The 14,823-nt window shown below is 45.1% G+C and overlaps 3 protein-coding genes across 3 annotated transcripts; 1 reads left to right on the top strand and 2 right to left on the bottom strand.

Annotated features, from left to right (window-relative positions):
- The first annotated feature begins 626 nt into the window (after positions 1 to 626).
- Positions 627 to 5,282, top strand: LOC136541325 (probable WRKY transcription factor 34). Its single transcript, XM_066533162.1, has 3 exons — positions 627 to 1,508; positions 3,258 to 3,425; positions 4,231 to 5,282. Exons 1-3 carry the CDS (start codon positions 1,105 to 1,107, stop codon positions 4,802 to 4,804), a joined length of 1,146 nt encoding a protein of 381 aa, XP_066389259.1. The 5' UTR covers positions 627 to 1,104; the 3' UTR covers positions 4,805 to 5,282.
- Positions 5,283 to 5,406: 124 nt separating this feature from the next.
- On the bottom strand, positions 5,407 to 7,510 carry LOC136541324 (UDP-glucose 6-dehydrogenase 1-like). The gene is made up of 2 exons (XM_066533160.1): positions 7,388 to 7,510; positions 5,407 to 7,217 (listed from the first exon to the last, which is right to left on the bottom strand). Exon 2 carries the CDS (start codon positions 7,204 to 7,206, stop codon positions 5,764 to 5,766), a length of 1,443 nt encoding a protein of 480 aa, XP_066389257.1. The 5' UTR covers positions 7,207 to 7,217; positions 7,388 to 7,510; the 3' UTR covers positions 5,407 to 5,763.
- A 674-nt stretch (positions 7,511 to 8,184) lies between these two features.
- On the bottom strand, positions 8,185 to 14,497 carry LOC136541323 (phosphatidylinositol 3,4,5-trisphosphate 3-phosphatase and protein-tyrosine-phosphatase PTEN2A-like). Its single transcript, XM_066533159.1, has 13 exons — positions 14,290 to 14,497; positions 13,654 to 14,215; positions 12,883 to 12,984; positions 12,735 to 12,791; positions 11,643 to 11,708; positions 11,206 to 11,382; positions 11,011 to 11,097; positions 10,871 to 10,935; positions 10,704 to 10,784; positions 10,551 to 10,596; positions 9,846 to 9,976; positions 9,557 to 9,626; positions 8,185 to 9,038 (listed from the first exon to the last, which is right to left on the bottom strand). Exons 2-13 carry the CDS (start codon positions 14,161 to 14,163, stop codon positions 8,487 to 8,489), a joined length of 1,944 nt encoding a protein of 647 aa, XP_066389256.1. The 5' UTR covers positions 14,164 to 14,215; positions 14,290 to 14,497; the 3' UTR covers positions 8,185 to 8,486.
- Between the last annotated feature and the right edge of the window lie 326 nt (positions 14,498 to 14,823).

Genomic DNA, 14,823 nt, shown 5'->3' with positions numbered 1-14,823 from the left:
CGCCGCTGCTACACAATTGGGTTTTGTTTAGAGTTTAGTTTTCCATCGAGAAACTTAATCGTTCATTGTAACTGTGGTGACAAATCCTTTTACAGTGATCCAGGGCCCCCGTTCTTGATCTCCTCCACTGTGTCGATTAGTCCTTTGGAACCGAGTTCTTGAATCCTCTATTGATATTCGCGTCATTCATATTTACAATTTCAGATTGCGTGTTTTACCTTCTTGCTTGTGCTCTTCGATTCGCTTGCAGGAAAAGCCTTCTTGGCGAGGTCAATCAAGTTGTGCTTGGTTGATAACTAACGGAGCAGTGGTGTAACGGTTGCAGGGTTCGAATCGCGACTGATTTGAAGCCGGATCGCCAACGTCGAGATCCCCACAAAATCGAACTTAAATTGGATTGGAAGATGAGAGGAGGGGGTTTGAAGGGGGAGAGGGTGAAGTAAATGCGAGGAGACTTTGAAAAAATAAATGAGCCAGTGAAATGTTTAGCCTTCTAGAAATTTGATTTATTTGTAGATAAATTCTTAAGCTAGAAATCTATTTATCTAGAGACAGAGAGCGGATAGACAGGAGTAGTTGATTTAAACTATCGACAACGAGTAGAATGGAGTGAGATAGCTAGGATAGGATAGGAGTAGCTAGCTAGCTAGCTAATGGAATTGATCAAAGTGTTTCACAACAATAAATAAATTAATAAGCAATGAAGTGAATAATCAATTTGATGCTAGTACGTACGCGTACTCCATCCTTCCCTCCTTACCCTCACTGCACTGGGAGTAATGATATTCTTAATCAGAGTGAGTGACTGAGTGAAATAAATGGAGAGACAACCCCCTCGCGAGCGAGCAAAGTAGCAAACCACCACCACCATCCACATCTGAATGAAAAAAGGCACTGGCCCCAGAGCAGACCGAGAGAAACCCCCGGCCCCAAGAAGAGAAGAAAAGCTCGCTCGCTAGCTGCTGCTGCATGCTGAGCCTGAGATCGAGGAGCAACCATAGCACACGCACGCAGCTGATCTAGCGGGTTCGGAGCCAAGAAGCCCAAGCTAGCTAGCGAGTCGGCGACGTGCAGACGTGCAGAGTGTCGGCCTTGGACCCAATCATGGCCGGTGCCGGCGGCGGTGAAGCAGCGGGCGTCGTGGGGGGCGGCGAGTGGCCCTTCACGGCCGACGACGCGTACTACGCCGACTCCTCGGCGGTGTTCGCGGAGCTCGCCGTGTGCTGGGCCGCCGCCGGCGGGACGACGACGGAGGAGCTGATGATGTCGATGATGCTGCCGCTGCTGGATCCGCCGGAGGATCATGGGGGCACACCGCCGCCGCCGCCCTTCTTGTCGGAGGAGCAGGCGGCGGTACTGGCGACGACGACGATACTGACGCCTGCCGGGTCCGCCGTGTCGGTGGATGGCGGCGCGTCGTCGGCCAGCTCCACCGACGATGGCGCCGCCGCGGCGCAGGAGGAGGACGACGACGGGGCGCCGGCCGCCGCTACAGCCACCGAGGCAGCGTAAGTGACTGTGCTGCCTATGCTCAACCAGTCCAATTCACACTAGCTACCACTAGCAGCTCCTTCCCTAGCTTCTTCGGCAGGGGAAATTTAGGACGACGTGGACACCCTGGCTGGCCAAAGAACTCCTGATTGCGCATTCCACCTGATCTAATATCTCTCTCTCTCTTACTTTTTATTCAGGATTTAGTTTCGCTTGAGCTGAAGCCATCAACTTCCACATTTCACCTCTTTCTTTCTTTTTTTTTCCCTTCTCTTCATCTTTCTTTTTAATAAGAAACACACACACAAAATATATATATAGAGAGAGTATATTTAGTAACCAGCTATAAATTAAGTTATTCCGTAGCCACCTCCATTTACGATAATTTTATATACTAATTTACGATAATGTCAATACATATTTACGATAGTTAGGTTACTATAATATATAAAGATATTTACCATAACGTTATAGTAAACCACTTAATATAAAATTACTATAATCTCATAAATTAACATAGTAATTATCGTTTTGTAGTCCGCCACATGGTAGTTATATATATATATACAGTGTGTGTTTGTTGGATTCAACCTTTGCTTTGCTTCTTCTTACAGTATTAATTATTATTACTGTTTTCTCTCCTCGGTTCTAAACTTGTACGTCGTTACATAGTTTTTATTACACACTTAGATACGTGTTATGCTTAGATACATAATAAAATCTAGGTATCTTAAAAAAAATACTGAAACGGCTTATAAGTATAATTTAAAGTGAATGGAACATCAATGAATTATTACTGATGGCCTCTGTGGTTGTAACGGCCGGAACGGAGGGGCAGTTGGGTAAATTTGCGCCGAAGGAGAGGGAGAGGGATGGACGGACGGATGGCAACGGGACGGAATTGAAGTGAAGCGAAGCGGACGTTGCGGCGCGATTCTCGTGCGCCACGGCAAATCTATATAGCCACTACACTCCTTTGACTATCCTACAGTGTATCCTATAGCTAGTCCAATAATAATAATAAAATAACAAAAGAGCCCACGCGGTTTCTCCTTGTTCACATTCTCACCTTACCTTCGGATTTATTTCCTTTGCTTTTTTTTTATCTTTTTCATTCATCTTCACTACAAAAATTATAATAGTCCATGCCTGTGATTTTTTCCCCATTATTACTTGCGATATACTCTTACCTCTCTATTCCAAAATTATAAATCAGTTTGAATTTTCTCGGTACTTAACTCTTACTATACATATGTATAGGAAAAAAAACTATGTACATACATTCTCAAAAAAAAAAGGAAAAAGGAAAAAAAATCATATAACTAAAATTAAAACTATTCCTAATTTAAAATGGAGAGAGTACTTGTTACGTCGTAATAATAATAACAATAATAAACATGTACACATCAGATGAGACACTGATTGTCAAGTCATGTCCGGCCTCCTCCAATCTATCGACAGAAGAATGCAACCACAGCTATGCACGATGGACGATTCATATATAAATATATAATGCTATAGCATGATGCAGCTAGCTAGCCAGCAGGTAAGGTCGTTCGGTGTTGCACGTACGTACCTTCATCTCATCACATGCATGCAAGCAGGTCACCGGCCACGTACGCATATATATATAGCTTCGGTATATGCATGTACATATATACCAGCCTCAGCACGCAGCACATAACGTCTTCACCGTACCTGTACCTTCGTTCACGTCACAAATAATAAAGATACTTATTAGTCATCATATATGTGAATGTTTGCAGGAGCAAGCCACCGGCGCCGGGGAAGACGAAGTCGTCGTCGGCGGGACAGAAGCGGGCGCGGCAGCCACGGTTCGCTTTCATGACCAAGAGCGACGTGGACCACTTGGAGGACGGATACCGATGGAGGAAGTACGGACAGAAGGCCGTCAAGAATAGCCCCTTCCCAAGGTATATATGCATTGTCCATGTGTATATGCCCCATTTCGATTCTTTTTTGCTGTTGTTTAGGTAATATATAATTTTATCATTGTTTGACCACCTAGAGCAGAAATGATTTTTTATCACAGTCAAAAACGATTTTCAAGGCCAGTTTCTAAACCAACACTGCACCACACCAATTCTAAAGATGTCCTTTATTTGTATCTCGGGGCATTTAACCGTCGTTGCAAAGGTATTTCTTAGGTCGGTTTTGTTAATAAAAAAAAAACGTCCCCAAACATTCGTTTTTCAGCGATGGTCGCTTTAGGACAGCTGTCCCTGAAAATAGATTATATAAATATAGCTAGTATACCGAGAGTGCATGCATCATATACTTTATTTATCTTTCTATATATATATAAGTAAAAATTATAGTTCGATATTTATTTGATCCGTTCAGCATATGGCAATGCATGCATATACGTACAATTTCCAACATTCACTTTGTATCTTGTATGTATGAATGAATGAATCACACTAAACTCATTCAAATACTGTTACGGGTATTCACGGATTGCAATTAGGTATGATATAATAAAAAGTACAGCTCCTACTTAATGCATACTTTACTTGGTTTTATAAACATTTCGGTACTTTTAAATGAATAAAATAAATTTTCAACTGATCTGATTGGAATGCTGGCAAACATAACATCAGTTAAAAGCGACAGCTGATGATCGATACATGCATCTGCATCTGAAGCTCTGAAAATTGAACTCTAAAATGATCAAGTTATGGATGCATGTGATGGATGATGCACCATTCCACCTGGCAGGAGCTACTACCGGTGCACCAACAGCAAGTGCACGGTGAAGAAGCGGGTGGAGCGCTCCTCCGACGACCCATCCGTCGTCATCACCACCTACGAGGGCCAGCACTGCCACCACACCGTCGCCTTCCCGCGTGCCCACCACCTCCACGCCGCCGCCGGCGGCCACCACCACATGCCATTCCAATTCTCTGCCTCCGCGCACAACCACCACCACCACCTCTACGGCGGCACCACCAGCGGCGTCACCGACCACGGCCACCTGCCGCCGCTGCTGCTCCCGACGACACCCGCGCCGCCTCAGCAGAGCGCTCTCAACGACAGCGACAGCAACCTAAGGCCGCCGCCGCCGCTGCACTGCAGCTACCAGGACCTGCTGCTGGCGGCAGCGGCGGCAGCAGCGGCGAGCTACTTGTCGTCGTCCTCAGCTGCGATGTCGTCGATTCCAGTGGCTTCCGTGTCAACGACGATGACGACTTCGTTGCCGCCGCCGCCAGTTAGCAGTGCTGCTGCTGCTCCGGCGGCCGTCGACAAAGGGCTTCTTGACGACATGGTGCCGCCGGCGATGAGGCATGGATAGAGTTAATTAATTACTTTCATTCGATGGATCCATGCATCAGTTTATTTTGTTGCTTTTATTATTAATCTCTGATTGGACAGATAGATCGAGACAAGAAGAATTGATTGTAACATATATATATACATATATATAGGCATTGGATAAAATATTAGTCACACAAGGTTATTGTTCCAATCAAGAGCTCTACTGATTTATATACATTGCAGTTACTATTAAGCATGGCATATATACTACTACTAGTTCAGAATTAATAAACTTGCCAGATCCTGTGTGTGTTTATGCTATTTGTAGTTTGTGATAGTAATGTAGCCATGCATATACAGCTTTCCATAATCTTCGGTGTTTGTGGTTAATTTCCATTTATGCCTTGTTCGGTTCCCAGCGAATGGATGCCTGGAACGATTCCAACCTGAAATGTTGTGCTAATTTATACTATCTTTGATCACGTGGAATGATTCTGGCTAAACGACGAGCCCTTATGTTGCCTTCGACTTCCTCTTTTCCAAATTATAAGTTCTCTACCTCTGAGTGACTATGCACCTGATACACTTATTTTATATCTCTTCAGCTTGATTCTTTTCTTCCTGGGATGTATAAGGGACATGCATGATGCATGCATGCACAAAGTTGCACTTGCACCCACCTATCATAGGAATATGAATACTGCAACTTTGCATCTTGGGGCCTTTTCTGCAATGTTATATTCAATCTTGTGTGAATGGATTGTTCAGTATTCCTAATGTCGACTATACGAGACCCCAGTGTTCACATTCAGTGCTTTTTGTTCAGTACTCTGATCCCAGTGTTCACATTCAGTGCTTTCTATGTGTGCCGCTTTTGCAAATCAGAAATTTGTCTCTGAATGAAAAATAGAAAAGAGCACAACTTGCCGGAGAAAAGTCTTATGCTCTGTTACATTTTATTAGGAGTACTACATACATCAGAAATGGATTGATCAGCTACGCCACCGCCGGCATGCCGTTGAGCCAGGCGTCCTGCGGCTTGCCGACGGCATAGACGACGAAGCCGATCTCCCTGAGCTCCCCGGCATCGACAACGTTGCGGCCATCGAAGACGAACGCCGGCCTCATCATGCCGTCGAATACCCTGTGGTAGTCCAGCGTCCTGAACTCGTCCCACTCCGTCAGCACGCAGAGGCCGTGCGCGCCGTCGGCGGCCTCGTACGCGTCCCTCGCCACCTCCACCTCCACCTCCACCTCCACCTCCGCCGCCGCCGTGTCCATCCGTATCTGCGTCTCGCCCACCACCGGGTCGTACACGCTGACGCGGGCCCCGTCGGACAGCAGGCCCCGGCACACGTCCACCGCCGGCGACTCCCTCGTGTCGCGCACGCCCTTCTTGAACACGAGCCCCAGCACGGCCACCTTCTTGCCGGCCACCGTGCCGAGCATGGACGCCACCACGCGGCGCACGAACCGGCCCTTCTGGTACTCGTTCACGGCCACCACCTGCCGCCAGTACTCCGCCGCCTCGTGCAGGCCGTGGCCCTCGCAGGCGTACGCCAGGTTCAGCACGTCCCGCCGGAGGCTCGGCCCGCCGAACCCGACGCCGGCGTCCAGGAACCACCTGCCGCAGCCGCCGCCCCCGACGCGGCCGTCGCTGCCGACGGCGCGCGCGATGTCCGAGACGTCGGCCCCCGTGGCCTCGCACAGCGCCGAGAGCGCGTTCACCGACGACACCCGCTGCGCCAGGAGCGCGCTCGCCGCGAGCTTGGCGAGCTCCGCGGACCAGAGCCCCGTGGTGACGATCCGGTCCTCGGGGACCCAGTGCGCGTACACGTCCGCCAGCGCGCGCACGGCGCCCGTGTCGGTGTCACGGCCGCCGATGACCACGCGGTCGGGGCACAGCAGGTCCCGCACGGCCGTGCCCTCGGAGAAGAACTCCGGATTCGAGAGGACCTGGAACGCGCCTCCGCCGACGCCGCTTCCGGTGACGTGCGCCTGGAGGATCCTCTCCATGGCCTCGGCGGTCCTGACGGGGACGGCGGACTTCTCAACGACGATCTTGCCCCTGCCAGGGCGGGAGCGGGACGCGGCGGCGGCGACCACGCGCGCCGCGCTCTCCCAGTAGGCGAGGTCGGGCGCCCTGCCGGCACCGAGACCGCGCGCCTTGGTGGGTGTGTTGACGGACACGAAGACGATGTCGGCGTCGACCACGTGGAGGTCCACGTCAGCGCTGAAGGTGAGGTTGCGGCCGCGGCAGGCCCTGACGACGGCGTCCAGGCCCGGCTCCAGGACCGGGAGGCGGTCGCTGTTCCAGGCGTCGATGCGTGGCCGGGACACGTCCACGACGGCGACCTCGATGGCCGGGCATTTGAGCGCCATCACGGCCATGGACGGGCCGCCGACGTAGCCGGCGCCGATGCAGCAGATCTTCACCATGCCCAATCGACCTCAAAGCAACAAGAAGATGACTCAGACATCGAAGCAACAAGATGATCTTATAGACAACAAAGTAAGACAATGCAAGCTAACATCCCCTGGATAATCTGCCATGGTAAGCACAAGTAGCAGCAAGACTGCATTGCAAACGAAATGGCATCAATCAACAACTAAAATTTACCGGTTGTGAAGAAGCATGCAAGATGTTGACGAGGAGGGAGGATTGTGAAGCATTAGTGCTGTGTACAACTCTTTAAATACACGTACAGCACCACCATAGACAGGATCACAGAGCACAAGATTATACCAGAAGTAGCCAGCTCCTCCCTTCCCCAGATTCTCTTGCAGTAACTTTAATCCTGCCATGGAAGATGAGAAAAAGCAGAGAATAAAGGAACAACATGAGCTGATCCAACCTGCCAAAACCCCTCACATAATTCTCAAAGGCTTTCATTCAGGACGTGCCACCTTAACAAGTCTAGAGACCAAAAGATAGAAGATGCCATGGATTGAGTTCAAAACGTCTGGAGGTTTTGCTACTTTTACAAGAAAAAATAGAGATGGCTGGTCAAAAGAAAAAACACTTATAGAATACGCATTACACGCGTTGCTCCATCCATGTTTGGAAACATGGCAGATTCGAATACATGGAATGGGGCTCAGAAGCTGGCATAACCAAGATGCATCGAGGAAATATGACAGCTATGTACATAAAAAAGGCCTATGAGCGCGCACGCGCACACACATCAGAGAGCGGGGCAATCACACGACACCGAAACTGATTCAGGAATAGAGAGGGCACTCAAACCTTAATTGTTACTAGGTGAGCCTGAGACAAGGTTCGACCGAAGTGTGTTGATCTGGAGATTTCAGACATCTAGTTCAAGTTAAGTTTGAACCGAGACTTGCCTTCAATCCTTCCTAACTATCCAAACAAAGCTGAAATGAATTGCACCGCACAAGTTCATGTACAGAATCTTCCTGAAGACACGCACAAACTCTTAATAAAAGGAATTGCGCTGTTTAATTTCGTGTACAAGGTATTTCTGTGAACAAATAGGAGAGGTATCAACAAGGTTCAGCCCTGGTTGAGTTACAACAAGTTTCATCTGGGTACAACATGAGACTGATGACACTGCTACAGTGGAGACCAAACGCAAGAATGAATTAACTTCTTCTTTCGAGTTCTCTTCCCAGCTGCTTCAAACTGGCATTCTATGATGGGGGTCCTAGAGGCACCAAACTGTACAACGGAAACCAATCACCCATAGAAGCAAGCACTACTCACTTTCATAATCATCCTCATCTCCGAACGAGAACACTGAGGCGTCTGCTGCAATCGCCTTGAATTCGCTCATGCTGGAAGAGTCAGCAGCTGTAGGTGGTGCTGTGGTGGAGCTGGCCTTGCTGCTGACTTCAGTTTTGAGAGATGCGCCATCAGGTGCCTTTGTGGTTCCTTGTTCGCTGGTTATTGCTACTTTATCCAGCCTACTAGCAGCAGCTGATGCCGCCTCCTGCACATTGCTTGTTTGGGATGGTTTAGCAGCATTTACACTACTTTGACCACCGCCGGCAGTCTTCTCCTTTCTTCCCTTGGATGATCCATCCTCCCCATCACTGTCGGAGAAAACTTCATCTTTATCATTGCTTCCAGTTCCCTTGTTGGATTCTGCAGGTGCAGCATTATTTTCTTTCGCAACCGTGCTAGCCGAGGAATCAGCATCAGATTTAGTATCAGCAGGTCCAGCGGCTGGTTTTGGTTTTGGTGGTTGCGAGCCATCGTAATCTACCAGGACAACCTCAACCTGGAATCCAGGTGATGGCAATTTTCTCTGGATAAAATTATAAAGTATTTAGTTTCAAGTCCCCAAAAAAATGGTAAACAAAACAAGAGCCACAACATTGCAACAGCTGTCACTGATAAGTGATAACAGAATGAAATAAGCAATCCTTAGATAAATAACTAATTGTTGATAAAATGTCTGTTTCCTTCACCTACTGATCATAAAATGTTTATGCATGGGCAAAATTAGTATACGCAGTGAAGTAAACAAGGCGAGGCTACACAATAGTATTCAGTATGGTAATGCTTGGAGCAGAGAGTTGATATGAAAATACAAAGTGAATCAGGAAAAATAAAAACTAAGACATCAACTATACGATACGGAGAACATTCTCAAAACTACCCTAAGTTGTGTGAACAAACTAGTATCTACATTTGAATCCGACATCATAAAAACAAAGTATGAACACAAAGAATTCAGGATTTATTGGCACATCTTGTTAAATAGTTTCATATTCGCTCTTCACAAATAGTTATAAATATTATTAACAATGAATAAGCCTTCACCTTGTCAAAATCATCAAGATCAGTTGGATTCAAAGTCACCCTGTTCTCCATCATTGTTGTATTTAGCCAACTGAAAAGGATAGGGGAAGAAATGAAATTAAATATAAGGACAATAATTCTTTTCCGGATTCCCATGTGAAATGTTGGTGCCATCCAATCGAGATAATATACATATGTGCATGCAACTTACATAAAATGGAATAAAAATAAAATGAAATCATTAAGTAACAGAGCACAGATATGTCTAGGAAATATTATTATTATTAGTTTAATACTACATGGAGCTCACCAGTAAAAATCTCCCTGTCGATCATGAAACTGGATCTTGAAATCACCAGCTACCTCGGCTAAGCCAGGTTCTCCCGGCAATGCAAAAACCATAATCCCCTTCTTTGGTGCACTAAACCAGAAATCTTCTGGCTGAAATTATGGTAGTAAATTTAGATTACAATGGAGATTACAGAGGAACAACGTTCAGCATAAAAGTATGCATAAGTAAATATCTAGAATGGTACAAATTAGTTTTAAGTCATAGAAAAATAAGACATATTTCTTTTGTATTTTTTTTTGTTAGATAAGAGACAGCAAGGAGAAGCATCCTTCTGGGAATGCCTTCTTGTTATTTATGTCCAGAGGAACACATGAAACAATGGAATATTTTGAGTTTATCCTCGAGCGTAGTTTGCATATCAAACATATGCTGTACTAAGAGACATAGCCATGCAAATATCAATACATTGGTCAGTGGTACTAGTCATTTAAGTTGGCTTCAAGTTGTACGATATCCTTCCTAAACAGTGAGACGTTCCTTTATCTAGCATTGCTATATAAAAACAGTGGTGCCCTTACCCACTATGCAAACCGGCATCAAACTATGAAGAATTCATAATATAAGCTACCCAAATATTCCATAGCAAACTGAACAGAGACGAAACTATAAACCTATGAGTAACTGAACGCAAAATAAGAGTGGTTCACAAATGGAGATGCTTACCATTAGTTCTTTTGTTCTTGGATGCTTCTTTGTAGAAAAAGAACGCCTGCATAACAGATTGATTAATTGATACACTAGAAGATATCAAGCCACAGTATATTCTTAAATTATTGTATCATGACATATGGCAACTTCAGTTTCAATTAAATGGACACACCATTGTGATTAGAGACTGTAATTGATGGCCTAATCCAATAGGGGCATCTATGAAGACGAAACCCTCTAAGCATACACCTGGAAAGTGTAATAACATGGTTAATTACTAAAGCAAAATACACATGCATATCATTTTGACACCATGGTTGAAAAGGTATAAATACCTTCGGGGTGGCTGATTTTCACCATTGAAGTAAGTTAAGATGCGCTCGAAATACTTCACATATCTCTGCAATTTTCCCAACATGTTCAGTAAAGACAAAAGTCATATGAATCAATTTTCATAACTATGAGGGTCACTCACAATCTGACTTGGGAGAATAAGCCCTTTTCCATCTACACATCTTTTCTGGTTATAGTATTCAATGGACTCCTCAGCAGTAGGAAAGAACTGTCCGTTATAAAAGGGGAAAAAACTCCAATTGTAAGAAATTTGGTGAAGATTTTGCAGTAGGTATCATTCTGATTGGTATACAGATACAATGCATGGTAACCTTACCTTTAGAAATAGTAGAAGACTCGAGATCATCAATCCTGTCCTTGCCTTGCCAGCTTTGCAATGGACAACCACCACATTCTCTATATCCTCCTTCAACCATGAGTAGGCACTATGGCAGAATGATATGACAAGTTGTATTGGAGGACAGTTATGATCATCAAAAGGAAAGCAGGCCACCTGAAAGACGCACACAAAATTAGATTTTCTAATATAATACACCAACAAATTCATCATGCTGCAAGGCCAAACGGTTGACATCAAGGCACAACAGAAGTATTGTCAAATTACCAAAATACAATAAGGAAACTGAGACAAAGATGGGAACACTTATACATCAGCAGATGTGCCACTGAGTTTTTAGTATTTTTTTTTGTTGGTGGCTGGGAGTATCATGCCTTAGGTGTACTATAAATGTGGAAATGGTAAGCATCCCATACCTTTCCTTCAAAAAGAGATGCATCATATAGCCTTTCGGAACAAAGATTGTACACCTTATACTTCCCCTGTAACATAATGATTAAATTAGAAGACTAAAATGCATGATTAGTTCAAAATTCCTATTTCTTATAGTGCTACAAAAAAGATAAGCCCTCAAATGCAGGTTCTCTTTATAATTAAACTTCAGAATCTAGACTTATCTAGCTGCCTTGAATACTGGAAACTAAATAGACAAACAATGCACTTAAGCACATTAACTTTCTTTTTGTAAGAAGGAAAAGGCAATACACTTACCAGGAGGGGAAAGGAATTTTGAAAATGCATGGGGATAAAATAAAGCATGCTCATTAGACAAGATGAAATGTTAAGTAAGCATCAAAACAAATGGTCTTATAGTGCTCATTTCATGATAAAAACATGCATATTCTATGAAATTATGAAATTGTTAATATGTATAATAATTATGGGAAAGATGACCATGTAAAAAAATTGTCAGTTTTTCTCTTTTTTCCCTCACGGAAAACAGAGGGAATCCCCTCCTAAAGTGAGCACCCGGGTTTGGGCCCAGGTGCCAAGCTCCTCTCCAAGGTCCTCAGTTTTGTTCTTTAATACAACTAGTAAGCTGTTAAATGATATGTTGGGGTGAAGTGGATCGAATACGAACCAAAAAAAAGTCTGAGCACATTCATATTTATAGCTCAAATTAACAATAAAGAAACTACTGACAGAGGGGGAAAATTCAAACCGTATTAGTTTCGGTAGAATTTGGTAGTCAAATCAAATAAAACAGATTATTCATTTATACATTACATCCCTACTGCTCTAACACCGATAATATCCTTCTAAAGTTATTCCTGTCTCATTCTCAGAGGATGAGCTATGAAGTGGCTTGCTCTATTGAACCTAGTCCTTGACTGCCAAAGATGGCTCGTGCTACATTAATAACATGAAGACAATGCAGTAAGTTCAAGGTATGGTGGTGTAGGAAAATGGACAAGAATAGCAATAAACTATAACCAACAATATGAAATGTGTCACCTGGGAAGCATTTATGTTAATTTTTAAGAAACTTAATAACAAGCAAAAGTTACCTTATGGTGCATTTCAAAGAACCTGATGACTTCCTCCATGTGGTTGCGGTAGAAACCCTACAATGGAGTATAACTTTCCCTTTTTCCATGAGGGCATATAAAAGGGAACAAGCTTTAAGGAACATCGAAATCTCGCTTGTATACTGACCTCAAAGTATCCAAAAAGCCCTGAACTCAAGTCACCAGCGGGAAAACCCATAGCAATTATGTTCTCAGTAATATATGTCATGTCTAAATCAAATCCTCCTTCCTGAGTAAGTAGCAGAATCAGATCATTACACCTTTCCATTATATTAAATCTACAAAACTTCATCAACTAAAGGATCATCACTAATATGATCTGGCATACAATTCCTTCAGGTGTCAATGACAACAATCAACCCCACATGATTTATAAAAAGGTTAATCAGCATCATCAAATTGATGATTCTTGCTCCTGTAAGTAAATTTTCCGTTCTCCAATTGCCCTTAGTGTTTATATCAAAGTACATAGAAGTGATGATTTATTATCATCATCAGGCACAAAGCAAGATCTCCCTGGTTGAGAAACTAACATTCAACAAGGTCACCTAGGATCTAAGCATCACCCTACCATGTGCCTAGGACCTATAGATATTGAGAGCATGTGTAGAAACACAAAATGCGAGAATTAGATAAACCTGAGTAATGTGTACAAACTTGCTGCAAGTTAGATATGAGCAGATAGATTATTATATAGATTTAAGTTGACAGTCATTAGCATCGATGCACACTGGCACAAAAGCACATTATGCAACAAGTTTACCATCACTGAATGAAGATGATGAATGGACACTTGTGTGATTGTATCTTGATTATGTTACACTAGAGAACTGAACAACAAGAGTACTCGAAGATGTCAACTTTTCATCTTTAGATGCCCATGTAGAACTAGAAGTACCTGGTATCGTCTTTTATTCTGTGAGACCATGTGGCGAGCCTTGACTTGCACTGCCTTTACAGCATTCTTAGAGGAATCCACGATGCCTTTCGTCAAAGAACCAAAAACACCGGGCTGTCCTGTTGTTGGGGAGGTGCTTCCTTCAGCACCCCCATCTTGCTGTGCCGCTTTTGGAGACATACGCAGTCCAAGGCCACTTGTTAAACGGGCAAAGGTATTCTTTCCTGTAGGTGATTCTTGACCTGATGAAGGCTGGGGGATTTTTAGGTTCTTAGCCCAGGAGGATAAACCAGATGCAGAAAGCACGGATGCTGGCGCCTCACGCCCTGCAGCATCTTCTGCAGGAGCAGCGGTAGGTGCAGGAGCTGCACCGGCAACCTGACTGGGAGAATCAGTTGAAGCAGCCGGACGAACAGGATCAGCACTGGTAACAGGAGGTGTTGCAACTGGATCCTGATTGTCCGAACTAGTGGGTGGCAGATCTGATGGCTTGACTTGCTGCTCTTCCATGATTGTGTAATCGATGTTAATTATTCCGAGGGACTAGAAAAGCATGTAACATCTGCAAGACCATTACACATGGACAAAAGTCAGGAAGCTCAGGCTTGACCTAAGAAGGCGACGACTTCCTCCTACCTAGAGGCGGAGGCGAGGGAGACAGGATCGAGCTCCGGAGGCGAACTTGCGTCGCAGAGGAGCGCCGGCGCAGGAGGTGGTGGTGGCGGCGGCAGAGGGCAACGTGGGAGGGACGGCGCCGACGAGATCCGAAAGGAACAAACAACAGGGGGCGGTGACGAGATCCGGTTCCGGTGCGCGAGGCGAGGGGCAGTCGGCACCGCACCGGGTGGACCCTGAGCAGCAACGCGACTGACGTGTGGGCCCTCGCACCACGCGTTCTGCATCCGCCAGGCCGTAGAGCGATGCACTAATGGGCCAGGAGGCTTACCAGCCCAACCGAAGGGAACGTAGTACCGTTCCACTATACCACGAAACCATCCTTCCTAAAATAAAAAAAACGAAACCATCACGCTTCCAGGTGACTGTCCAATAAGGCGAAGTCGGAGTCTAAAGACAGGTTACCTGGGAGATCAATGCGCGAGAAAGATAGCTTTTTAGAAGTATCGAGTTTGTACATGAGCATAAAGACTCAAATACCGATGCTCATAGGAT

This window comes from Miscanthus floridulus, chromosome 3 (assembly GCF_019320115.1).
Source record: "Miscanthus floridulus cultivar M001 chromosome 3, ASM1932011v1, whole genome shotgun sequence".
NCBI classification, from domain to species: domain Eukaryota; kingdom Viridiplantae; phylum Streptophyta; class Magnoliopsida; order Poales; family Poaceae; genus Miscanthus; species Miscanthus floridulus.
This window is presented reverse-complemented; position numbering and strand designations above follow the sequence as displayed.

Bases quoted from the DNA above. Each gene is read 5' to 3' on its own strand.
- LOC136541325 (XM_066533162.1), top strand. From the start codon at position 1,105: ATGGCCGGTGCCGGCGGCGGTGAAGCAGCGGGCGTCGTGGGGGGCGGC. The intron at 1,509-3,257 runs GTAAGTGACTGT...GAATGTTTGCAG, and splicing joins GCTACAGCCACCGAGGCAGC to GAGCAAGCCACCGGCGCCGG. The intron at 3,426-4,230 runs GTATATATGCAT...TCCACCTGGCAG, and splicing joins AAGAATAGCCCCTTCCCAAG to GAGCTACTACCGGTGCACCA.
- LOC136541324 (XM_066533160.1), bottom strand. From the start codon at position 7,206: ATGGTGAAGATCTGCTGCATCGGCGCCGGCTACGTCGGCGGCCCGTCC.
- LOC136541323 (XM_066533159.1), bottom strand. From the start codon at position 14,163: ATGGAAGAGCAGCAAGTCAAGCCATCAGATCTGCCACCCACTAGTTCG. The intron at 11,098-11,205 runs GTAAGGTTACCA...TATAACGGACAG, and splicing joins GTCTTCTACTATTTCTAAAG to TTCTTTCCTACTGCTGAGGA. The intron at 10,936-11,010 runs GTGAGTGACCCT...GGAAAATTGCAG, and splicing joins TTATTCTCCCAAGTCAGATT to AGATATGTGAAGTATTTCGA.